This window comes from Coregonus clupeaformis, chromosome 29, assembly GCF_020615455.1.
Source record: "Coregonus clupeaformis isolate EN_2021a chromosome 29, ASM2061545v1, whole genome shotgun sequence".
NCBI classification, from domain to species: domain Eukaryota; kingdom Metazoa; phylum Chordata; class Actinopteri; order Salmoniformes; family Salmonidae; genus Coregonus; species Coregonus clupeaformis.
Window position 1 is genome coordinate 30,841,088 of NC_059220.1, and position 27,173 is coordinate 30,868,260.

The 27,173-nt window shown below is 47.2% G+C and overlaps 1 protein-coding gene across 1 annotated transcript in view; it reads left to right on the forward strand.

Annotated features, from left to right (window-relative positions):
• Positions 1–27,173, forward strand: part of LOC121544480 (AT-rich interactive domain-containing protein 1B-like) — a 257,508-nt gene that overhangs the window by 164,803 nt on the left and 65,532 nt on the right. Inside the window, 3 exon segments of the mRNA XM_045209158.1 lie at positions 9,447–9,708; positions 21,283–21,369; positions 25,843–26,052. Of these exon segments, the coding sequence (XP_045065093.1) occupies positions 9,447–9,708; positions 21,283–21,369; positions 25,843–26,052 (559 nt within the window).

A 27,173-nucleotide genomic window follows, 5' to 3' on the forward strand; every position in this document is an offset into this window, starting at 1 on the left:
AGAGGCAGCGGCACGGCGTGAAGGATGTGGCGGGTGCTTTAATTGCTGAGGAGCGAGAGGTTAAGCTGAACGAGCAGTTGAATTAGAAATGAGGAATTTGGCTGTTTTCATTATTTCTTTATTTTATGTCCCCCCCCCCCCTTAATTTTCAGTTCCCTCTCTCTCTCTGGAGTGAGAGGACGGTGGATGGGGGGAGTATGGCATAGCTGAATGCTATAAATAAAAACATTAGTAGATGCAATAAGTGTAAAACAAATAGGTAGGAAGGGGTGAGGTGGAGGGGTGGAGGGGTGGAGGGGTGGAGGGTGGTGGGGTGGAGGGGGTGGAGGGTGGTGGGGTGGAGGTGGAGGGTGGAGGGTGGAGGGTGGAGGGTGGTGGGTGGAGGGGTGGAGGGTGGAGGTGGAGGGGTGGAGGGTGGTGGGGTGGAGGGGTGGTGGGGTGGAGGGGTGGAGGGGTGGAGGGGTGGAGGGGAGCCTGAGTGGTCTGCTTATGCATTAAACCAGTTAAGAACCTTTGTGGTTAATGAAAAAACATTTCAACAGCTCCGACAATAATGGCCTGCCTGGCCTGTCGACTCTCATGAAGCCCCCTGCTTTTAAATGGAAGACTGGTACATTTAAATAAAAACGGTTTGGTGGTATACAAATTACCCAGCAGCGATAAGACTGGGGGGGTGTGTGGTAGCAGCCTCGACCTCAATATACAGTAGGGTACAAACATTTATCCAGCAATTAAAGGTTGAGCTGTGGAGGGCTAGGGTACTTTATCGTTGTCATTATTCAGAGAGACAATGAAGCAGTGCGTTAAGTGAATAGGGCCGGCGTGTGTTAAGCACTCGTCCTGTTTGGCCCGGCTCTATCGGGCTCTGTCGTATTATCAGGGGGAATCATAGTAAAACTCAACACTAATCCATTGGTTTGGAGACAAGCGCAACCAGATTTGGGCCTCTTTGCAGGCTTACGTGTAATAGGGCTTCAAACGGGTCCTCCAAACAGACTCTCTTCATATCTCCACATTACTGAGGCTTAGAGAGGGATAGTTATAACTCTGCAAGCTGCCTATCGGCCCAACGACAAATAACACTAATGGGCTAGTTTTAGCATTAGCGCTCTCACACACACCAGACTGGAAACTCAGACCAGGTGTTAGGGGGTCTGGCAGCCTTATTAGCCTGAGGATGGTGGATTCGCTCAGGACCTGTATGGACAGTCCAACTAGGAGACATTGGCTTCTAGGGGGATGGTGTATGTCTTTAGATGTATAGTATGTATTTAGAAGTGAGAGAACTTGGGCTAGAAACCTCATTATGTTAACAACTAGTATCTAAAGAGGACATTTGTTTTTTGCCTGTCTGTGTTGGTGTGGAAAATCTAGAGAGTTGTTTTTGTTATAATGCTGTGGTAGTATTGTCATGAGATTGATTGCCTGTGCTTTGTGCAGCCATTGTAGTGGAATAGAAAAGCACATATTGCTTTCTGACACTGTGTCTCTGCTGCAACTTTAGAGGCCCTGAAAAGTGTGTTCTCTCTCTGCTTTTGTTTGAGACAACAAAGAGAAAAAAACACTTGCTTGAACATAAAATAAATGTGATTTGAAACATAGTAATGTCCCTCAGATTGGCTCCAATAGTCCTGCTGTGGTTGGCAAAAAACAGTCTGTAAAACACAGCCTTGTCCCTCACATCCTAGTTCCTAATATGTTACCTGATCTGGAGATATAGCCAGGGACAGGAGTTCCTGACCAGATATTTTTATTTATTTAACCTTTATTTAACTAGGCAAGTCAGTTAAGAACAAATTCTTATTTACAATGACGGCCTACCCCGGCCAAACCTGGACAACGCTGGGCCAATTGATGAGTAGTGAATTCTGAGTTCTGCTCTTGGTCGACTTGGTTTAATCGCTGGTGTTATTGCACAGACAGGCAGGCCCAGAGAGCCTTCTGAGATGTTCCATTATGACAGAAGAGGACTTGGCACGGAGTGCAGTAAGCCTCTGGGCTGCACGGGTGGTCGAAATGGCACCCAGCCAGCCTTGGAGATGTGTGGTGGAGTATGACTTCCCATCAATGCCAACTGCGAGGCCACGTCACAACAGACAACAGGTGCTGGGACATTGAGAAGTGAGGACAGTGAAATGACTGTTGTCTGGCCCATAATGATCAGAGAGTTGTCTGAGCAAAGAGTTCTGTCAGTCAGCATCATGCCCAGGTGGTTTTGGAGCCTGTGGCATACCAGGCAAGTCCCCTCAGATCATTGAAATGAATCATCATCATCATCAACATCCTCATCATCATTTCCACCACAACCACAACCACCATCAGCATCAGCATCACCATCATCACCACAATTAACACCATCAGCATCATCATCACCATCATCACCACAACCACTGCCATCAGCATCATCATCTCTCTCTCTCTCTCTCTCTCTCTCTCTCTCTCTCTCTCTCTCTCTCTCTCTCTCTCTCTCTCTCTCTCTCTCTCTCTCTTCTCTCTCTCTCTCTCTCTCTCTCTCTCTCTCTCTCTCTCTCTCTCTCTCTCTCTCTCTCTCTCTCTCTCTCTCTCTCTCTCTCTCTCTCTCTCTCTCTCTCTCTCTCTCTCTCTCTCTCTCTCACTCGTTCAGCTTGTTTCCATCCCATGCAAACACATGTACACATCTTTCTCTCTCCCTAGCCTGTCTGAGCCTATCCCAGCGCTGTACTGTGTAGCTGGGAGTGTTAGCATTTCGTTAGTCTCTCTTTGTCTCTGTACGTGGTATTTAATAGCACCTTGTGAAGGGTATTACAGTGAGCTCTCTACATGGGGCATCCCATTACCCTCTACTCCCCCACTCCCTCCCTGACACACAACCGTACAGAATATAATTTGCATGGTATTTCAACTCAGGGTTTGGGGAAGAAAAAACATCTGACGTGTAATAGCATTTCCACTTAATTTCCACTGCTCCGTAGAAAGAGGCAGCAGCAGCACAGCAGTCCGATGGCAGTAACGAGGACTGTGGATCCATGTGAGAGAGAGAGAGTCCCCAGTGGGCTCACAACAGACAGCTATTAAACCTAATTACAGCTGTCATCATTCTATTTAATCAGAGAAAGAGAGGAATAAGCCTTCTGTACTGTACAAGTCCACTAAATCAGTTTTAAATACCAGTGGGTACAGTGGTTGAGGCTTTGAGAGCAACATCATGGGTAATTAACATTGGGATCTTTGGATTTGAAATGTAACCTTTCCCCTCCATTAGAGTTTCCCCTCTTATGTCACTGCGGGTACTTTGAATATCAGCTTTTAACCTTTTCATGCCCTGTGTAAGGGTGTCTCACCAACTGGAAAGAGTGAGAGAGAGAGAGAGAGAGAGAGAGAGAGAGAGAGAGAGAGAGAGAGAGAGAGAGAGAGAGAGAGAGAGAGAGAGAGAGAGAGAGAGAGAGAGAGAGAGAGAGAGAGAGAGAGAGAGAGAGAGAGAGAGAGAGAGAGAGAGAGATCCACACAGAAACCCTCCACCATCCCACACCCTCCTAGCCCACCAGCCTCCCTGTCTTCCCTGCTGCTGTGGCTCTGTGACTGGGCTGAGTCAGCAAGCCTATCTGGCCTAGTGGCAGGGCGTTGGCAGGAGGGTGGCAGGGGGACACTGGTGGTGGCAGCTGTAGTGGCAGGGGGTGGCTGGTCTGTCCAACAGCGAGGTGACACGCTGGACAGCACTGCCCCAAGAGCCTTTAATCAGAGTTGACAACACCAGCCCTGCATGGCCCCAGCCCTCTGCTCCAGACCCTGTTAGCTACAGTCTCTGACCTAGCCCTAGCAGCCACTACAGTCCCAGCCTCTGCTCTAGCACCAGTCCTAACACCACCAGACTCCCTGCTCAATACAGCCATGCTGGTTCACCCTGCTTCAGGCTTGAGAAAGCAGTTTGAATGTTTTTTTTATTTTTATTTCACCTTTATTTAACCAGGTAAGCCAGTTGAGAACAAGTTCTCATTTACAACTGCGACCTGGCCAAGATAAAGCAAAGCAGTGCGATAAAAACAACAACACAGAGTTACATATGGGGTAAAAAAACATAAAGTCAAAAAATACAACAGAAAATATATATACAGTGTGTGCAAATGTAGCAAGTTATGTAGCAATGTGTGCCTTGCAGTATTGTGTGTGAGGAAGTTTGAGGGTCAGTGCTCTCTCTCTTCCTCTGGTCCACAGACAGGAAGCTATGGTGTGTTAAATGACTCCTCCCTGTCTAGACAGTGTGACCAGAGAACCCTGGCCTGCCTGGCTGGCCCACTCTGCCTGTTCCTTCTCTTCCCAGCAGCAATCAATAATACACATCTCTGCCCAATCAGGGGGGACATCCAGTGGATCAGTGGGAAGCAGGCAAGGACCACTCCTTACTGAATGACAGGAGGATTTCTCCCACTCAGTCAAAGCATGTTAGTCTGGTGGTGTGTGTGTGTGTGTGTGTGTGTGGGTGGGTGTTTCTACTGTGTATGTTGGCTCAGCTGTCCCCTCAGTGACCCTGACTGTCTGAGTCTGACAGGCTGACAGCGTCAGAGAGAGCGAGAGAGATGCCAACACCCCAGAGGTGAAGGGTCACAAACAACTGCCTCTCAAACGTAGTGTGAAACATCTAGATAGGAGGTCATTACGTGGGGTTCTGGCCATCTCAAAGTAAGTGGTTATTATCACCTCAATATTCTTCTTATTATTACAATTACATGCTTCAGAAGCGCATTAAGTAATACAAGATGCCAACTGGGAGTAGTTGACAGCTATTTGGAAACTCAATGCACAGAGCAATTTGCAGCAGAGAGGCAACAAATTGGATTTGGGCCACTTTGGAAGGAGTCCCAGCTAGCTTTTTGGGTATTTGGACGGGTGCTGGCTGGGCTGGCTTTTCGCTGCTGTAAATATCACTGTGGAGAATGTGGAGGAGTAAGCAGCATCGATGACGTCGTCCCCACAGTGACTGTACGTACATACCCCAACCAGAAGCCATGGATTACAGGCAACATCCGCACTGAGCTAAAGGGTACAGCTGCTACTTTCAAGGAGCGGGACTCTAACCCGGAAGCTTATAAGAAATCCCGCTATGCCCACCGACGAACCATCAAACAGGCAAAGCGTCAATACAGGACTAAGATCGAATCGTACTACACCGGCTCCGACGCTTGTCGGATGTGGCAGGGCTTGCAAACTATTACAGACTACAAAGGGAAGCACAGCCTTGAGCTGCCCAGTGACACGAGCCTACCAGACAAGCTCAATTACTTCTATGCTCGCTTCGACGCAAGTAACACTGAAACATGGATGAGAGCATCAGCTGTTCCGGATGACTGTGTGATCACGCTCTCCGTAGCCGATGTGAGTAAGACCGTTAAACAGGTCGACATTCACAAGGCCGCAGAGCCAGACGGATTACCAGGACGTGTACTCCGAGCATGCGCTGACCAACTGGCAAGTGTCTTCACTGACATTTTCAACCTCTCCCTGTCTGAGTCTGTAATACCAGCATGTTTCAAGCAGACCACCATAGTCCCTGTGCCCAAGAACACTAAGGTAACCTGCCTAAATGACTACCGACCCATAGCACTCACGTCTGTAGCCATGAAGTGCTTTGAAAGGCTGGTCATGGCTCACATCAACACCATTACCCCAGAAACCCTAGACCCACTCCAATTTGCATATTGCCCCAACAGATCCACAGATGATGCAATCTTTATTGCGCTCCACACTGCCCTTTCACACCTGGACAAAAAGAACACCTATGTGAGAATGCTATTCATTGACTACAGCTCAGCGTTCAACACCATAGTGCCCTCAAAGCTCATCACTAAACTAAGGACCCTGGGACTAAACACCTCCCTCTGCAATTCCTGACGGGCCACCCCTGCGTGGTAAGGGTAGGTTACAACACATCCGCCTCGCTGATCCTCAACACGGGGGCCCCTCAGGGGTGCGTGTTCAGTCCCCTCCTGTACTCCCTGTTCACTCATGACTGCATGGCCAGGCACGACTCCAACACCATCATTAAGTTTGCCGATGACACAACAGTGGTAGGCCTGATCACAGACAACGACGAGACAGCCTATAGGGAGGAGGTCAGAGACCTGGCCGTGTGGTGCCAGGACAACAACCTCTCCCTCAACGTGACCAAGACAAAGGAGATGATTGTGGACTACAGGAAAAAGAAGAGGTCTGAGCACGCCCCATTCTCATCGACGAGGCTGTAGTGGAGCAGGTTGAGAGCTTCAAGTTCCTTGGTGTCCACATCACCAACGAACTAACATGGTCCAAGAACACCAAGACAGTCGTGAAGAGGGCACAACAAAACCTATTCCCCCTAAGGAGACTGAATAGATTTGGCATGGGTCCTCAGATCCTGAAAAGGTTCTACAGCTGCACAATCGAGAGCATCCTGACTGGTTGCATCACTGCCTGGTATGGCAACTGCTCGGCCTCCGACCACAAGGCACTACAGAGGGTAGTGCGTATGGCTCAGTACATCACTGGGGCCAAGCTTCCTGCCATCCAGGACCTCTATACCAGGCGGTGTCAGAGGAAGGGCCTAAACATTGTCAAAGACTCCAGCCACCCTAGTCATAGACTGTTCTCTCTGCTACCGCACGGCAAGCGGTACCGGAGCGCCAAGTCTAGGTCCAAGAGGCTTCTAAACAGCTTCTACTCCCAAGCCATAAGACTCCTGAACATCTAATCAAATGGCTACCCAGACTATTTGCATTGCCCCCCCCCCCCCCCACCCTGTAGCGGGTGATGTTGGACGGAGTCAAGCGCAGGAGAGGAAATCACGGAATAAATGGTTCATTCAAATAAACAGAGGTACGCAGCAATGCGTAATATACACCAGTGCGGTAAACGGCGCACTGGGGAAGACAAGGCACACGGGTGAATATCCCAGCGATACACAATACAAATCTAGCCCCACCGAGCTATATATCCTCTACAATGAACAATCACACACAAAGACAAGGGGGCAGAGGGAACATTTAAACAGGTACTGATGAGCGGATATGAACCAGGTGTGTGTAATAAACAAGACAAAACAAATGGAATGATGAGATGAGGAGCGGCAGTAGCTAGAAGGCCGGTGACGATGAACGCCAAAGCCTGCCCGAACAAGGAGAGGCAGCCTCGGAGGAAGTCGTGACACACCCCTCTTTTACGCTGCTGCTACTCTCTGTTTATTATCTATGCATAGTCACTTTAATAACTCTACCTACATGTACATATTACCCCAATTACCTCGACTAACCGGTGCCCCCGCACATTGACTCGGTACCTGTACCCCCTGTATATAGCCTCGCTATTGATATTTTTACTGCTGCTCTTTAATTATTTGTTACTTTTATTTTGTATTATTTTATATTGTATTTTTTAGTTAATTTTTTAATTTTATTTTTGTATTCTTTCTTAAAACTGCATTGTTGGTTAAGGGCTTGTAAGTAAGCATTTCACTGTAAGGTCTACACCTGTTGTATTCGGCGCATGTGACAAATACAATTTGATTTGATTTGATCTGTGCTTCTTCACTGTTCATCTGTGGGCTCTCTCAGTCAGAACACTGTTTAGGTGTGGTCAACCATGAGTCTAATCCAAACCGGTCAATCCTCAAATCCTCCATATTAATTATGTGCTTTCTGCCCAACAGTTATTGGAGAACTGGCGACTGGCAGGTAATGTAATTATTCACAGTGCTTTCCCCGTTTTTAATTGGCTCTCAGGTTAACAATAAGTTGGATGTCACACTGTATTCGCCTGTTTGGAAAGCTGTCGCCATGGTTTCCCTGTTTGCAGGACTCCACTGTGTCAAATGGCACACACCTGCAGTGACCTGTGACTGCCTCCTCAGAATAACAGCTCCGCTTATTGGTTGAGACAGCCTGTGACATCATCCAGCTCAGAGGAGTGGATTGGTTAGGACAGCGAGTGACATCGCTGACAGAGAGAGGGGGAGAGAGAGAGAAAGAGAAAGAGGCCTGTGTGTGTGCTGGGCTGAGTCTGTGCGGGCAGATGATGCCATGTGACAGACTGAGACAGCCTGGCAAGCAGAGCGGGCAGAGCGGTTGGGTGGGCAGCCACAGAGGCATGACGAAAACAGAAGCCTGTGCCACCACAGAGGACTAATTAACAACAAGACAGTCATTTAGTACTGTTTGTCACCAGTGCTCATTTTAGAAGCAATGTTATACATACGGACAATATGCCACAATGCTTTAGTAAACAAATGCTTCAATCCCCATGTTCTGCTTTAGTAAACAATTGATCACAAAATACATACCATACTTGTGAAAGAACCACAGTAGTTTGGTTCATCTTTAGCTGTTACCATTAAAACAGTATTTTCACTATGGCCATTTTAGGAGACACAGGATAGGTGGCTGTAGAAAGTGTTAGGTAAAGGGTCCTGGAGGTAGCTGGAGACAGATCCTGTGGGGCCTGACTGACGGTGGTGGGTGGACAGACAGACAGATATGTAGCTCGCTACAGAAGGTGTCTCAGCTGGCATGTGGTCCACGTACCCCATCAGCCACCTGGGGTGTCGGTGGTGGACCTCCCTCAGTGCAGCTGCAGCTGGAGAGATGTGGTGATGTGTGTTTAAGAGGCAGACATCACACGCACACACACCCACACACACACAAATACAGACATGCACACACACACAACACCTGGACCATCTACCTCCCTCACTCTCTCTCTCCCTTCACCCTCCTCTTTTATAAGACTATAATTCAGCAGTCTGTCAGCATTCATAGGGGATTCCCAGGAAAGGATTCAGATGGGGGAATACCCTCAGCCAGTCAATTCTCTCCCTCCTCCCCTCCCTCTCCTTTCTCTCCCCATAGGGGATGTGTGTAATATGAGCTCACCCTGAATATTGGCCCATTATGCACATCACACAGAACAGACTGTCTGACCTACACCATACAGGCACTACTGCTCTGTTTCAGAATGTTTTGAATGTGAAGAGCTAATGTTGTGCTTGTTCAAATACACTGTGTATACCAAACATTAGGAGTACCTTCCTAATATTGAGCAGTGTTGCAGTTCTTGACACAAAGCGGTGCGCCTGGCACCTACTACCATACCCCGTTCAAAGGCACATACATCTTTTGTCTTGCCCATTCACCCTCTGAATGGCACACATACACAATCCATGTCTCAATTTTCTCAAGGCTTAAAAATCCTTCTTTAACCTGTCTCCTCCCCTTCATCTACACTGATTGCAGTGGATTTAACATGTGACATCAATAATGGGTCATAGCTTTCACCTGGATTCACCTGGTCAGTCTATGTCATGGAAAGAGCAGGTGTACTTAATGTTTTGTACACTCAGTAGTTGGACAAAAAAGACAGGTGTTGGACAGAATACATCACAGCATTGAATCAGATTTGCTCATCATTGTATTCACCTACCATCTCTCTCCCTCTCTCTGTTCCAGGACCTGTCTGGCTCCATAGATGACCTCCCTACAGGGACGGACGCTGGTCACAGTTCAGCCGTCAGTGCTACAGGCTCCACCAGTAGCCAGGGGGAGCAGAGTAACCCATCTCAGTCACCCTTCTCACCCCACGCATCACCCCACTTGTCTGGCCGGGGCAGCGGTCCATCACCCTCTCCTGTTGGCTCCCCCGTGGGCTCCAACCAATCACGCTCTGGCTCAGGCCCCATCTCCCCAGTCAGCGGCCCAACCACAGCACAAGGTAAGCCTACAGGGTTACTAAGGCAAATCATTTCACAAAATAATCACTGTACATCATACTGTTGATTGACCGTCTTTCTTTCTATAAGACTCCTCTGATTTGTCTGTTCAAATATCCTGTTCAGGTGTTATGACACCCTTCAGGAAATTGATCAGAAAAATTACGTTCTTAAGTAGTGGCCATGTCAAGCTGACCAATTTAGCTGATCAATGTAGTTTCCGTGTTGTCCTTTCTATTGGAAATAAATTGTAATTTATCTTAATTTTGAAAAACATTTTAGATGCACAGATACAGATGGTTGCTGTTGGCCTCTGTATTCTTCCTTTCATAACAGAACGCTAAAATAAGACAATAAGACAACAAGCAAATGTCTGTGTGAGGATTCAGGGCTGTTTCCCCCTAGAGGAATAGCAGAGCATTAGTTTAGATAAACAGTGAGGTAATGAATGGGAGTGTGTCGGACAGGCCTTGGACAGGCCAGAGTGACACACGGCTATGAGATGAGGACGTGACTCTGCCTGCCCTCCCCGCCCCTCCCCGTCTAACCACAGCCTCCGCTGCTCTTCCTGATTGAGGCCTGACCGGCACGTCAGCGGCTCTCAGGCCTGTCAATCACGCTGACGAGGCGGGACAAATGCATGAGCTCCTGAGGCAGGCAGGTTGTTCCGGGTGGCCTGAGCTTGTGCAGGAGTGATTGACACTAATGAAAAAGCAGGACAGCCGCTCCCGAGGCGAACGCCAGGAAATGCAGAGAAATTCAGAGTGAGATGGCGAGAGGGACGGGTGTGATTAATACAGTATCAATAAATATTCTCCCATCATGCAAAACACACCCTCATAGAGACAGGATCTTAGTCTGGTAACAGCTGCTAGGGTTTACCAGCTGTAGTTTATACCATCACTTCTAATGAGAAATATCAACATTTACATTTAAGTCATTTAGCAGACGCTCTTATCCAGAGCGACTTACAGTTAGTGAATACATATATATATATATTTTTTTATACTGGCCCCCCGTGGGAATCGAACCCACAACCCTGGCATTGCAAACGCCATGCTCTATCAACTGAGCTACATCCCTGCCTACATCCCTGCCGGCCATTCCCTCCCCTACCCTGGACGACGCTGGGCCAAATGTGCGCCGCCCATGAGTCTCCCGGTCACGGCTGGCTGCGACAGAGCCTGGATTCGAACCAGGATCTCTAGTGGCACAGTTAGCACTGTGATGCGGCGCCTTAGACCACTGCGCCACTCAGGAGACTACCAATACATAATACTGAGAACTAATTGTTGTGTTATGAAGGGTTGATTACTTTCTCCTTACTAGCAGGTCATTAGAGTTGTGTGATATCTCTTACCTGTAACCTGCCTCCTTTCTAAACATACCAATAAAATACAAATGCCTCTATGCAGAATGTGGCTGACTGGCTTCCCTAGCCCTTGTCTCTGAGTTCAAGGGTCACTCTTCCATATCAGTGACCTGGAGGTGCAGAGGAGCATGGTCCAGTCTGTGGAATTGTCACTGGGCAGGTCTGCACTACTGCACGCCACCGTGCTTTGACCATGATGTGACCGGGGCTGTGGTTTATCGCCCTCAGACGGTGGCTGTCAGGCCTGCCTCGGTTACCGGGACAATGCACATGTCACACGGCCGAGCGCTCACGGGACACTTGTCACACCTGACAATGGTCAGAGAGGAGAGCAATTTCACAGTGTCAGCCTTTCATCTGGCTGTCACACACTTTCACACACACACTATATACACCTTCACACACACTCACTAACACACACACACTCGTGCACACAAACACACATTGACTGACAGTGCACATACAGCACACACCAAATAAATACACATGCTCGCACAAACACACCTACACTCACAATATACACGCACACAGACACTACACATTCATTTCACACAGACACATACTAACATCATCTCTGTCATAGACAATACAGACAGAGAGAAAGGTGTGTAAGCTGCCTTAGAGACAATCAGGCCTACAGACGGTCATATTGATCTTTGAGTTGTAGAAAGCCTCTGGTTCCCTCGGCGTAACGCTTTTCATTTCTCCTCCTCTCCTCTCCAGCCCTCTCTCTCTCTCTCTCTCCCCCAGCAATTTCTCAGTCTCCATGAAGCAAATAGAATAGACTGTAAAATTATCTTGGTTTGCCTGGCATTTGGATTCTCTTCGAGCCAGAAGGAGGCACACACAGCAAATTGATTTTCCTGTTGCGCTAGATTTGTGACAGTCAAGCAGAAATCACATTGCTCAGCATCAATGTCTCTAAACCAATTCGGAGCACCCCGCATTTTTCGGCTTTGGGGACGCAAACGGCATTACTCTCTTCTGTAAGCCAAGCAGAATGGGATGCACGTTGAGGAAATCCATCATTCGCTCTGAGCGCGCTCAGTACGCTGTGAAGAATTGGAGAAGGAGAGGCAGTGGGGCTTTGCGAGACACCCAGCGTTGAGTCACTGAACAATATCTCTGCATCTCTGTCTACTGCTGGTTATCAGAAGCCCCTCTCTCACACACTCTAGTCAAACATCGCAGTAGTGATGTAACTAGTGATCCCTCATCCCCTCATCCCCTCTCTCTGTGATTCTATTAGCTTTGATGCTTGTATGTTCTGTTGTTCAGGTGTGGTGACAGACGGTGTGTCCACCCCATTGACAGACAGTCTTAGGGTGACACAGCCTTTCTCCATGCTGTCACTTCCTGTTGTCTCTCTGATCACCATGGTGATGTAACCCTGTGTGTGTACGGGCCTCAGGGACCAACTGATGAGACTTCCCTTTGACCTCTAAGACTGTACAGATGTAGGATCATTGTTTGACCACCCTGTTGCAGGAGAACTTTCCTGCAATGCAGGAAATCTCAAACTTGTATTTGAGGTTTAAAAAGGCATCGGAAGTTTGTAATTTCCACTTTGAAATTTAGACTTGATTTTCCCTTACGAAAAACCCTTACCAAATGTCCATTAATTATAATCTACATTTGCTGCAGGACTATTTTTCTGCTATAGTAAACTAGCTCAAATTAACATCCTACATCTGTAGCAGCCAGAGACAGTTGGTAGGAGAATGGCATTCTTTTAGGGATATTTGTGTGTGTGTGATTATGTTTTTGTCACATACACCAGATAGGTGCAGTGTAATGTGTTGTTTTACAGGGTAAGCCATAGTAGTACGTCGCCCCTGGAGCAAATGAGGGTTAAGTGCCTTGCTCAAGGACGCATCAACTGATTTTTTCACCTTGTCGGCTTGGGTATTCAAACCTGCGACCTTTCGGTTACTGGCCCAACACTCTAACCGCTAGGCTACCTGCCTCCTTAGTATGTGTGTGATTGTATATGAAAGCTGCAGTAGAGCCACTCACTGTTGTACTACTACTAATGGACTCAGACCACATCCTCACTCCCTGATGGCCCAACACTGCTTGAGCTGCCCGCCGTAGAAAATCAAACGCCTGTCTCCCTTTCTCTCATTCTCCTCCAAGGTCCATCAAGGTCCATTTAGCATTGCCACGGCCCCCCTCAATCCCTCTCCTCCCCCCAGCCCTCCTCCTCCACTGCCTTATTTTCTTCTAAAGACGTGATTGAAGCTTTCTGACGAGCGCTTGCCTTGGAGAGTAAGCTGTTTATCTGTGCCCGCTTGAAGTGCTTCCAGGGCTAGAGGAGCTTCCGAAAGGTCAGGGCAAGTCACGGCGCGAGAGAGAGAGCATCTATGGATGGAGGGGGAATGTACACCCCCACACACACACACACACACACCCTTCCTCCTCCTCTCTGTCTTCCTCCAGTGCTCCACTAGCCAGCCACATTAGCTTTAATAATAAAGCATGTAGGCTTAGGATAGGGGGTGTATATATGATAATGAAGATGTTGCAGCAAACACAGTTGATAGACTGGGTTCTGTGAGGTCTGGAAAGATCAATGAAACATAAATAATTGAACCAATGGGAGATGCAACTGGGCATCCTTGTTGGCTTAATCACTCATAGCAGAGGCGTATTCCTATTGTGATCTAGTACAAGGAAGAAACCAAAAATGCAGCCGCAAAACATTGCACTAGAGATATGCTACGGCTATTAGATGTGAAAGTTAGCCCAGATCCCTTTGTTTTAGTTGGGGAACTTACAGTGTGACGCAGCGTTAGTGAGTGTACTTCCAGTGGTAGTTCCAATGGCCAGTCCCTCAGTGGCTGTGTGTGTGGAACACTGCCTCTGGCTGTCCCTCTGTCCCTCTCCTGAGCCAGCACAGCACTGGAGCATACTTCCCACTGAATCCCCCTCTTCTCCTGTCCTTCACTTTCTTCTTTCTACCTCCCTCCTTTCTTTTCTCTCTCCCTTTCTCCACACCCCTCTGGTCTTGGGGCGCTTGGCCTCCTGATGGTTGGTACAGTACAAAGTGAAACTGCTCTAACTGCAGCCCGCTGGATAGCCTGCCTGTTAAAAGGAGAATCAAAATGCTAGCTTGCTGTGTCGGCCGTTTAGAGAAATCCCATTCTGCACTGGGCTGGCTGGCTGAGTGGAACCTGGAGCACTGTGCACATTAATTTTCCTGCAGCAGGCAGCACGGTACACTGGCTGGCTGTTCTGGCGCTGTTCCTCCCTCTCTGTCTCTCTTTTACCTTAAGCTGCACTTTTCCCCCTCCTTGCCGTACCTCCCCCAGCCCCGCTCAGCGCTAGCTTAGTAATGAGGTCCATGGGAGAGCGTTTTCCCGCCCCAGCACATTCCCCTGTCCCCTACAGGGAGCGGTAACTCACGTTAGCCGGTAGCCCCAGGTTGTAAAATCATTGACTTATGCTCATTGAGACCTATACCACCATTATTGCTACCCGCTGTTTACGGTTTACGTACCCCAAAGACACACTAGCATTACCTTGCCCGTGTATGTGTGTGTGTGTGTGAGCCTGCAGGGTTTATTCCACCAAGCTGAGGGGCTGAACAAGCAGTTCTCCTCATTCTCCAGTCAGTCCAGTAGCACTCAGTGCTATTAATTAGCTTACTCAGAACGGCTTCTGTTCATCCAACTGTGTGTGTTTGTGTGTACCTCCCTTTCATCATCAAATGAAGTGCTCAATGGGTCTGAGCTGACGGTGAATCTGCATGGGATGCGCCACGCGCTCAGAGGCTTAATATTGGCAACCATGAAAAACATAGAGGAATATGGCCACAAGTACCCTTGTACGTCTTTGAACTCAGTTCAGTGGCATTTGCGTTTGAAACCCTTCAAAAAAAACTTCAAAGAAGAAACCCCTAACAATCCTTGCCGAGGAATATTTGAAAGTTTATTGGGTTTTAGCGGTAGAATTATCTATAAATGCATGAACTCCATTGCTTTTGACCTCTCACTTTCTATTGTGGGAAAAGTTGTTCTTGTTAAACATTTCTAAATGGAAATTACAATTATTTTTATTTTACTCCTGAACCACTTCAAAGACACTTGGGTCTCATTTGTGGATATCTTACTCTTCTTCCACTTATTCAAGTAGTGGTGGGTTTTCAAACAATAAGTTATTTCCTCTCTAACCTCTGTAGTGAGTTAATGCAGCATACCCATATACTCTTAGTTCATCCACAAACTTCATTACGCTTAAAATTTACACTGTGTGTGCTTTTGTGCGTGTGTGTTCCCGTGGATGCTCCTGGCCTGTCAGTAACAGCTAGGTCCTTAGTGAGAGCGATAGTGGAGGTGTACATTTTTTCATGATGCTGTTTGAGAGAGCAGCGGAGAAGGAGAGGGATAGCAAGCCAGCCATTGTGCTCCGCCTGATTGACAGACATTTTAATTGTGTTCTGGAGCACCTGTGGAGACCCCCCCAACATATTTCCTTTCCTTGCGCCAGTAACAATACAGAATCACTCCTGTTGTTGAAAGAAGCCTCCAACAGTCACATCTTTCAAGCTACCCTCCACATGCTCAAGTCACTTTAGGTTAGCACAAGCAGACATGTGAACAAACACCCTAATGTTGCCAGTCATTGGTAATAAAGATGCTGTGTTGGAGAGGCAGATGGATGTGGAATCAAGGTAAGCCTGCTGACATTTAAACGTGCTTCTCTCTGCAACGGAGGCAGCACTGAGGTAGGAGGCTGAGGAGAAAAACCTCCTGATCGTTGAATTATTAATCACTCAGTCTTAAACGTGCTGCCAGGCCTTCTGGACTGTCTGTTTGTTTTATCCACAGATGATTATTCAATGGAGCTAATTAAAAATGAAGGTGGAGGAGAAGAGAGGAGAAGAGAAGAGAGGAAAGAAGAGGAGAAGAGAGGAAAGGAGAGGAGAAGAGAGGAAAGGAGAAGAGAAGAGAGGAAAGAAGAGGAGAAGAGAGGAAAGGAGAGGAGAAGAGAGGAAAGGAGAAGAGAAGAGAGGAAAGAAGAGGAGAAGAGAGGAAAAGAGAGGAGGAGAGAGGAAAGAAGGGGAGAAGAGAGGAAAGGAGAGGAGGAGAGAGGAAAGGAGAGGAGGAGGGAGGAAAGGAGAGGAGAAGAGAGGAAAGGAGAGGATAAGAGAGGAAAGGAGAGGAGGAGAGAGGAAAGGAGAGGATAAGAGAGGAAAGGAGAGGAGAAGAGAGGAAAGGAGAGGAAGTGATTTGTGGTACTGAATTCCATTGGTCTTGCCAGCTTTTCCTTTCTCTCCTCTTCCTCACATCTACTTATCTCCCTACTGTACTTTCCCCTCCTCCTCCTCCTCCTCCTCCCCCTCCTCCTCCTCCTCCCTCTCTCTCTCTCCTCTCACCTCTTCTCCTTTTCCTCCCCTCCTTAGGCTGTTGTCTACCCCCTCTCTCTCTCTCTCTCTCTCTCTCTCTCTCTCTCTCTCTCTCTCTCTCTCTCTCTCTCTCTCTCTCTCTCTCTCTCTTTCTCTCTGTGTTAATCTCTTCTGATCTTCATCTACATGGGGATGTGGAGAGGCCAGTGGAGGATGGGGGGTGCTGCTCACTATGCATGCCCTCATCCCCACTGCCATTCTACAGACACACACATACACCATCCTCCCACCCGCTCAAACATTATGTGACCATTGTAGCCCCCTCACCGACTGCAGCAGGCCTGCCTGGTTGGGAGAGGAGATGGGCACGAGGGGAAAGGTGACCTTGCAGAGGGGGTGTTGTCATGGTTCACTGGGGCTGTAAACGGCTCTAACATGCCCACGGTGCGACAGCCAAAAGCCCCCCTCCGGAAACATGTGCCGATTGTGGTTAGCCTCACAAGGGCTTAAGCCTGTCCACCCGGCTTTTCCCCCCATCTTCCCCTAGCCCTCTGAGGACCGGGGACATGACTCTTCATGCCTCTCCTCTTAGTTTACCCCACATGTCTTCCTCTGGCTGGCTGGTCTATCTTCTGAGGCTCCCAGCTGCTGGTGTGGTGGAGGCTGAGGAGAGTGATGTCCTTTTGTTATTTTAGTGTTAGTGCTGCATTGAGATTTCTCCTCTCCTCCCCGGAACAGGGTGACACACTCGCTAATCGAATATTCTCTCTTCCAAGCGTTGCTGCTGGAGCAACTCGTGGTGGTGGTGGTGTGTATGTGTGTGTGTGTTTCTGTATCTCTGTGTATGTAAGTGTTAATGTGTGTGTGTGTGTGGGCAGGCGAGTGGATGGAAATGTTGTTTATGCAGTTTATACAAAGTAATTATGTTGACTTAATTGGGTTTGTTTACGTGGAGTGTTTCCCACCTCCAGTCATGTATTTACTGCTCTACACAGCAACCATCTCATCTAGTGCTCTCTCTCTCTCTCTCTCTCTCTCTCTCTCTCTCTCTCTCTCTCTCTCTCTCTCTCTCTCTCTCTCTCTCTCTCTCTCTCTCTCTCTCTCTCTCTCTCTCTCTCTCTCTCTCTCTCTCTCTCTCTCTCTCTCTCTCTCTCTCTCTCTCTCTCTCGCTCTCTCTCGCTCTCTCTCTCTCTCTCTCTCTCTCGCTCTCTCTCTCCTCTCGCTGTCTCACTCTCTCTTTCTCTCTCTCTCTCTATATATATACAGTTGAAGTCGGACATTTACATACACCTCAGCCAAATACATTTAAACTCAGTTTTTCACAATTCCTGACATTTAATCCTAGTAAAGATTCCCTGTCTTAGGTCAGTTAGGATCACCACTTTATTTTAAGAATGTGAAATGTCAAAATAATAGTAGAGAGAATGATTTATTTCAGCTTTTATTTCTTTCACATTCCCAGTGGGTCAGAAGTTTACATACACTCAATTAGTATTTGGTAGCATTGCCTTTAAATTGTTTAACTTGGGTCAAACATTTCGGGTAGCCTTCCACAAGCTTCCCACAATAAGTTGGGTGAATTTTGGCCCATTCCACCTGACAGAGCTGGTGTAACTGAGTCAGGTTTGTAGGCCTCCTTGCTCGCACACACTTTTTCAGTTCTGCCCACAAATGTTCTATAGGATTGAGGTCAGGGCTTTGTGATGGCCACTCCAATACCTTGACTTTGTTGTCCTTAAGCCATTTTGCCACAATTTTGGAAGTATGCTTGGGGTCATTGTCCATTTGGAAGACCCATTTGCGACCAAGCTTTAACTTCCTGACTGATGTCTTGAGATGTTGCTTCAATATATCCACATAATTTTCCTTCCTCATGATGCCATCTATTTTGTGAAGTGCACCAGTCCCTCCTGCAGCAAAGCACCCCCACAGCATGATGCTGCCACCCCTGTGCTTCACGGTTGGGATGGTGTTCTTCGGCTTGCAAGCAACCCCCTTTTTCCTCCAAACATAATGATGGTCATTATGGCCAAACAGTTATATTTTTGTTTCATCAGACCAGAGGACATTTCTCCAAAAAGTATGATCTTTGTCCCCATGTGCAGTTGCAAACCGTAGTCTGGCTTTTTTATGGCGGTTTTGGAGCAGTGGCTTCTTCCTTGCTGAGCGGCCTTTCAGGTTATGTCGATATAGGACTTGTTTTACTGTGGATATAGATACTTTTGTACCTGTTTCCTCCAGCATCTTCACAAGGTCCTTTGCTGTTGTTCTGGGATTGATTTGCACTTTTCGCACCAAAGTACGTTCATTTCCTTCCTGAGCGGTATGACGGCTGCGTGGTCCCATGGTGTTTATACTTGCGTACTATTGTTTGTACACATGAACGTGGTACCTTCAGGCGTTTGGAAATTGCTCCCAAGGATGAACCAGACTTGTGGAGGTCTACAATATTTTTTTCTGAGGTCTTGGCTGAGTTCTTTTGATTTTCCCATGATGTCAAGCAAAGAGGCACTGAGTTTGAAGGTAGGGCTTGAAATACATCCACAGGTACACCTCCAATTGACTCAAATGATGTCAATTAGCCTATCAGAAGCTTCTAAAGCCATGACATCATTTTCTGGAATTTTCCAAGCTGTTTAAAGGCACAGTCAACTCAGTGTATGTAAACTTCTGACCCACTGGAATTATAAGTGAAATAATCTGTCTGTAAACAATTGTTGGAAAAATTACTTGTGTCATGCACAAAGTAGATGTCCTAACCGACTTGCCAAAACTATAGTTTGTTAACAAGAAATTTGTGGAGTGGTTGAAAAACGAGTTTTAATGACTCCAACCTAAGTGTATGTAAACTTCCCACTTCAACTGTATACATCTCTCTCTCTCTTCACACGTACAGCACAGGGAACAGTGCTGTCTCTACATAGGGCTTCATGTACACTGAACAAAAATATAAACGCAACATGTAAAGTGTTGGTCCCATGTTTCATGAGCTGAAATAAAAGATCCCAGAAATGTATTTACATCCCTTTTATTGAGCATTTCTCCTTTGCCAAGATAATCCATCCACCTGACAGGTGTGCCATAACCAGAAGCTAATTAAACAGCAGGTTCATTGCACAGTGCACCTTGTGCTGGGGACAATAAAATGCCACTCTAAAATGTGCAGTTTTGTCACACAACACAATGCCACAGATGTCTCAAGTTTTGAGGGAGCTTGCAATTGGCATGCTGATTGCAGGAATGTCCACCAGAGCGGTTGCCAGGGAATTTCATGTTAATTTCTCTACCATAAGCCACCTCCAACGTGAGAATTTGGCAATACGTCCAACTGGCCTCACAACCGTAGACCACGTGTATGGCGTTGTGTGGGCGAGCGGTTTGCTGATGTCAACTTGGTGAACAGAGTGCCCCATGGTGGCAATGGGGTTATGGTATGGGCAGGCATTAGTTACGGACAACGAACACAATTGCATTTTATTGATGGCAATTTGAATGAACAAAGATACCGTGAGATCCTGAAGGCCATTGTCGTGCCATTCATCCCCATGACGCAAGGATCTGTACACAATTCCTGAAAATGTCCCAGTTCTTCCATGGCCTGCATACTCACCAGACATGTCACCCATTGAGCATATTTGGGATGCTCTGGTTCGACGTGTACGACAGCGTGTTCCAGTTCCCGCCAATATCCAGCAACTTCTCACAGCCATTGCAGAGGAGTGGGACAACATTCCACAGGCCACAATCAACAGCCTTATCAACTCTATGCGAAGGAGATGTGTCGCGCTGCATGTGGCAAATGGTGGTCATACCAGATACTGACTGGTTTTCTGATCCACGCTCCTACTTTTCTTTTTCTTTTATCTGTGACCAACAGATGCATATCTGTATTCCCAGTCATGTGAAATCCATAGATTAGGGCCTTATGAATTGATTTCAATTGACTGATTTCCTTATATGAGCTGTAACTCAGTAAAATCTTGGAAATTGTTGGATGTTGTGTTTATATTTTTGTTCAATATAAATATACTTTCATTTGCTGTTCATTTTCTGGTTCTGTTTGGAGGAGAGCATTACCCACACATTCCCCATATTCTGGAATGAAATGTTGTTCTTGTAACTTATTTTATTTTTCTCCATTGGTTGAAACCTTCAGTACTCTAGAATGAGGCAGAGGGAGGTGTACCTGTTTTACCTTCCTCTGGGTTAAATTAATCAACAAACTTCCATCTTATGTTCCCCAAATCAGCCCCACTGGTCTGTAATGTATTTCTAATGTACAGGAGGAGCATCAGTGATCAATACACCTCAATGGCTTTGTTTATATAAGGATTGCTCTAATTACACTGCTTCCATAAGAGATCCACACAGTGATGACTGGTTTTATGTTGCACTGTACTATGAGACATTTTCATAGGCACACACGCTCATTTGCTATGCTATGTGGGTCTGTCTTTTATCTTTTTGTAAATCTGAGACAAAGTATTTTTAAGTGAATAACCATGGAGAAGGAGGAAAAGTGGATAGAAGGAAATAGAATTAGACAGAGACTGAATCCTTCACCTGTGTATCCCTCTATAATAAAACATGTAATTTCAGGGCATAATTTTGAGAATAATGATCTGTTTTTGACTCATCTCACCTTGGGCTTTGTGAAAGGATGATGAATCAATTTCAGCCCAAACTTTTCTTTGTTATTAGATTAAAATAAAGGTAACTGTCACAGATGATACAGTACAGCAGCTGGACCTATACTTTCCGTCTGTTTACTGAGTGGTGTTACCCTAAAACATGTCCCCTCTTTTTGTGCTGATAAAATGTGTCTCACTGTATTCTGTCCTCCTCTGTTCTTTACAGGGTCCCAGATGGCCCCCCAGACATCTGTCAACATGTCGGATGTCCCCCACTCCCCCTTGACCCAGCCCCCCATGCCTCAGGAGAGGGGTAAGTCTGACCACTAAGTGTGTGTGTGTGTGTGTGTGTGTGTGTGTGTGTGTGTGTGTACATGCATATGTGTGTGTGTGCTTGCTTGCATGTTTCTGTGTTCTAGTGTATTGTGTGTGTGGTAATTGCAGATTAGCCCTAGGTTAATGCCCACCTGTGTGTTGAGCAGAGCTGTGGATCTGGGCTGAGTGGAACAGTAGCGGAGGGGTCTGGGGACAGCTAGTGAGAGTTAAGCCTCTTAAAGCCCTGGCTATGGTAGTGAGATGGCATTAGCCTCCCTCTCAGTGACGCTGGCATTGTTCCCCAACACTCTCTGGGAACTGGGAGACAAAGGCAGGACGTGACATCATGGCCAGAGGTACAGGGTGTTCTATAGCTTGGCTGTTAGCAGGTACAGGGGTTTGGATTGTGTACTGGGAGGTGTACACAGACACACATACACACACACACACACACAGGCAGGTACTACAAACACACACACATTCACACACACACACTCCTTAGAGGGGGTCAAACGTTCCGATTGCTCCTCCTGTTCCCGCCATGCATGTTCTGATCCAGTGAATGATGTATAATAGACTGATGGCTCAGCGGGTACAGAACAAACACCCCACCAGCAGGTTCCCAGGGAGGGGATCAGAGGTCAGCTCAGGTCATGGGAACCATTCTTGGTTAAACCTTAACTGTTACTGTCTGGCAATCACTAAACCCTATGTTCTGGGATTTAGGGAGTTTTTTAAGTGGATCCACTTCCGACTTGCTGAGTTGATTCTCATATTTACATTTACATTTAAGTCATTAAGCAGACGCTCTTATCCAGAGCGACTTAAAAATTGCTGCATTCAACTTAGGATAGCCAGTGGGACAACCACATCTTGATCACAGTAAGTACACTTCTTCAAACAAGCAGCTGTGAGCAAAGTCAGTGCAATCAGGGACAACTACATCTCGATCACAATAAGTACATTTCTTTAAACAAGTCAGTGCTAGCAGGTGAAATAAGTCAGGTGTTAGTTTAGACAAAAGACAGTGTAGTAAAGGGGGGGTAGAAGGATTACTATTATGCTATTCCAGGTAGGGTTTCAAGTGTCTCCGGAAGGTGGTCAGTGACTCCGTTGTCCTGGCGTCGTGGGGGAGCTTGTTCCACCATTGGGGTGCCAGAGCAGCGAATAGCTTTGACTGGGCTGAGCGGGAACTGTGCTTCCGTAGAGGTAGGTTGGGCTAGCAGGCCAGAGGTGGATGAACGTAGTGCCCTCGTTTGGGTGTAGGGTCTGATCAGAGCCTGAAGGTACGGAGGTGCCGTTCCCCTCACAGCTCCGTAGGCAAGCGCCATGGTTTTGTAGTAGATGCGAGCTTCAACTGGAAGCCAGTGGAGTGTGCGGAGGAGCGGGGTGACGTGAGAGAACTTGGGAAGGTTGAACACCAGACGGGCTGCAGCGTTCTGGATGAGTTGTAGGGGTTTAATGGCACAGGCAGTGAGCCCAGCCAACAGCGAGTTGCAGTAATCCAGACGGGAGATGACAAGTGCCTGGATTAGGACCTGTGCCACTTTCTGTGTGAGGTAGGGTCGTACTCTGCGAATGTTGTAGAGCATGAACTTGCAGGATTGGGTCACCGCTTTGATGTTAGCAGAGAACGACATGGTGTTGTCCAGGGTCACGCCAAGGTTCTTTGCACTCTGGGAGGAGGACACAATGGAGTTGTCAACCGTGATGGAAGAGCAGCTCCGTCTTGCCGAGGTTCAGCTTGAGGTGGTGATCCGACATCCACACTGATATGTCTGCCAGACATGCAGAGATGCGATTCACCACCTGGTAGGAGCGACCTGTCAGGTAGGACGCAATCCAAGAGTGAGCAGCGCCGGAGATGCCCAACTCGGAGAGGGTGGAGAGGAGGATCTGATGGTTCACAGTATCAAAGGCAGCAGATAGGTAGAATCAAGCAGGATCCTTTCAAGACTATTAGTTAGCATATGCAGTGCTAGTTATTGCCATGATAGCAGAGGCTGACGACATACTGTGTATTACAAACAATGAATGGTCCCTGATTGAGGCTTCCTCTAAACATTCTACAACGGCCAATAATGTATTGAGTTTAGGGGAAAATTAATCTCTTGAATGAGGCAAATGACACTCAATAATAGTGATTATTACTATAGAACTAGCCCAGTGTAAAACAACATTGTCCCTGTTGGTTTGTGTAAAGGCAGGATGATGACTAGCATTAACATTGAGTCTAATGCTCCTCTACAGCTCACCAAGGACCAGTTAACATCTGACAGAGAGAGACATGGAGAGAGAGAGAGAGAGAGAGAGAGCGAGAGAGAGAGAGAGAGAGAGAGAGAGAGAGAGAGAGAGAGAGAGAGAGAGAGAGAGAGAGAGAGAGAGAGAGTGAGAGACAGTGAGAGAGAGACAGAGAGAGACAGAGAGACAGAGAGAGACAGAGAGAGAGAGAGAGAGAGAGAGAGAGAGAGAGACAGAGAGAGAGAGAGAGACAGAGACAGAGAGAGAGAGAGACAGAGAGAGAGTGAGAGAGACAGAGTGAGAGAGAGAGAGACAGAGACAGAGAGAGACAGAGAGAGAGAGAGAGAGAGAGAGAGAGAGACAGAGAGAGAGAGAGAGACAGAGAGAGAGAGAGAGAGAGAGAGAGAGAGAGAGAGAGAGAGAGAGACAGTGGTGATCCGAGAGAGAGAGAGACAGAGAGAGAGAGAGTGGGGAGCAATGCAAAGCTGTTACACTTATTTTACATAAAACATAAAATAAACATAAATGTAATGGTCGGCTCTGGTTTCACGTGACACTGGAAGCACAGTGGTTAGCATACTGCAATACTGTTTAGAATATATTAGTGAATCCCATGGTCCAAGTGGCTGCTCCTAAGAGCCGCTCTCATTCCATGAATAATGTTGAATGTACTTTTTCTCGCCCTCTCTCCCATCGCTGCCTGTTGTTGTTGTCCAGCTAAGAGCCTCTGCTCTCTGACTCACTGCCTGCCTGGCTGGGGAGGGAGGAAAAAAATCCTTGAATGCGTTATTTGCTTTTAGCAACTGTCTGCACAATGTTCCTCTCTCCATACCTTTTCCAGGCAATTTACACAGTGTTTTTCCAAATCCCTTACGATAATGGAAGCAAAACATTAGAATAATGTCCCCCTTAAACCCATGCTTGCAGTCTAAGCACTTTCCGGCCTCCCCTCTCGCTCTCTCTTCCTCCCTCCCTCTCTCTCACAGCCTCCTCACATGCTCTCTCGCTCTCTCAGCCGAATAGGCCGACATGGAGGAAGACAAATACTCTTGCCATCTCTGGCCTGCTTTTAACAACCCTACTCAGTAAAGAGCTGGACTGTAGCAATGTATAGCCTCTCAGTCTAGTGGATCTGTGCGTGTTTGTGTGTGCATGCGTGCGTGAGCCAAGCCGAGCCCAGCGCAGCCAATCCATTTAAAGCTGATCCAGAATATTAGAGAAGGCCTCTATCTCTTCTGATTGGCTGCAGCGCCAGCGACCTTTACCATTCGAGGCAGATTGGAGACCTTTTCTGTGGCTTCGGTCTCAGGTTTAGATTGTAATGAAATGGGTTGCAGTGATAATAGTGAAGCCCTGTGAGGATCACTTCAAATGTCAATTTGAATGGTGGAGGGAAGCTGAGCTGAGAGCCTTTTCCATGAATTGAGAGCTCACGGTTCCTGGAACAGCTTAGAATTACACAGCAGACATGGTTAAATTGCTGTCTTATTTCGCAAGTGCATTTTCTGCACACGTACGCACACACACCGTTTTTTCAGCCGACAAGGTGAAAAATCTGTTGATGTGCCCTTGAGCAAAGCACTTAACCTAATTGCTCCAGGGTCGCCGTTGACCCCACTCTCTGAGTTGGAATATACAAAAAACACATTTCCATTTCACACATGCTTATAATACACACGTACATGTGTGAAACAGGACAAATATAAGCACCCACCAAATTATTATTATTATTATAATGACACAAACACACACACACACAAAAGCAGACAGCGTAGTTGATTTTGTGTGTGTGTGCGCGTGTGTGTGTATCAGTTGTTCCCTTGGCCTCCATGTTACCCAGTCCTATCGATGTACAGTGTATCAGTATATACGGCCTTACACACAATGCACTGCCAGCTTGCCATACTAACAATCTGATGTCTATCTTTGAGTAAAAAGACCTAAAGACATTATAGAGGATTATAGTATTCTCAGAATCACCCCTCTACACCCTGTTCGTCCTTCAAAGGAGAAAACCATCATGTTTGTCTGGTTTTCAATCAAAGCTTTAGAGGGAGGTTAAGAGATAGCAGATGGGTCAAGTCACCTGTTTCACCCTGCATAAAGAGTGGATCTTTAACTCTTTACAGAAACCAGGCGTGTGTTTGTGTGTGTGTGTTTATGTGTGTCTACATAGGCTGCAATACTTTTAAGCACAGTCCGTTGTCAGTGCTGTCTCTGTGTGTTCCAGGCTTTATGTCCAATATGCAGAGAAACCAGTCTGGCTCCCAGTTTGCACCACCACCTCAGTCGGGGCCCTCCATGTCCCCTCACCCCTCTCCTGGTCCTGGTCCTGGAGGACAAATGTACCCAGGGATGGGGCCCGGACACTACACCCAGGGTGTCTCCAGTGGCCCCTACGGACCCCAAGGATCCCAGGCAAACCAGTATGGACCCCAAGGTAGGAGCACTACATCTGTTGTTTCATTATACTTATCTACTTTTACACTATATATACAAAAGTATGTGGACACCCCTTCAAATTAGTGGATTCGGCTATTTCAGTCACACCCGTTGCTGACAGGTGTATAAAATCGAGCACACAGCCATGCAATCTCCATAGACAAACATTGGCAGTAGAATGGCCTTACTGAAGAGCTCAGTGACTTTCAACGTGGCACCGTCATAGGATGCCACCTTTCCAACAAGTCATTTCATAAAATTTCTGCCCTGCTAGAGCTGCCCCGGTCAACTGTAAGTGCTGTTATTGTGAAGTGAAATGTCTAGGAGCAAAAACGGCACAGCTACGAAGTGGTGGCCACACAAGCTCACATAACGGGACCGCCGAGTAAAAAACTTGTCTGTCCTCGGTTGCAACGTGCACTACCGTGTTCCAAACTGCCTCTGGAAGCAATGTCAGCACAATAACTGTTAGTCGGGAGCTTCATAAAATGGTTTTCCATGGCCGAGCAGCCGCACACATGCAGCCGCACACTAATATCACCATGCGCAATGCCAAGCGTCAGCTGGAGTGGTGTAAAGCTCGCCGCCATTGGAGTGAATCACGATCACCATCTGGCAGCCCGACGGCCGAATCTGTGTTTGGCGGATGCCAGGAGAACACTACCTGCCCTAATGCATTGTGCAAACTGTAAAGTTTGGTGGAGGAGGAATAATGGTCTGGGACTGTTTTTCATGGTTTGGGCTAGGCCCCTTAGTTCCAGTGAAGGGAAATCTTAACACTACAGCATACAATGACATTCTAGACGATTCTGTGCTTCCAACTTTGTGGCAACAGTTTGGGGAAGGCCCTTTCCTGTTTCAGCATGACAATGCCCCCGTGAACAAAGCTAGGCCCATACAGAAATAGTTTGTCGAGATCGGTGTGGAAGAAGTTGACTGGCCTGCATAGAGCCCTGACCTCAACCCCATCGAACACAGGCCTAACAGGCCTAATCACCCAACATCAGTGCCCGACCTCACTAATGCTCTTGTGGCTGAATGGAAGCAAGTCCCCGCAGCAATGTTCCAACATCTAGTGTAAAGCCTTCCCCAGAAGAGTGGAGGCTGTTATAGCAGGAA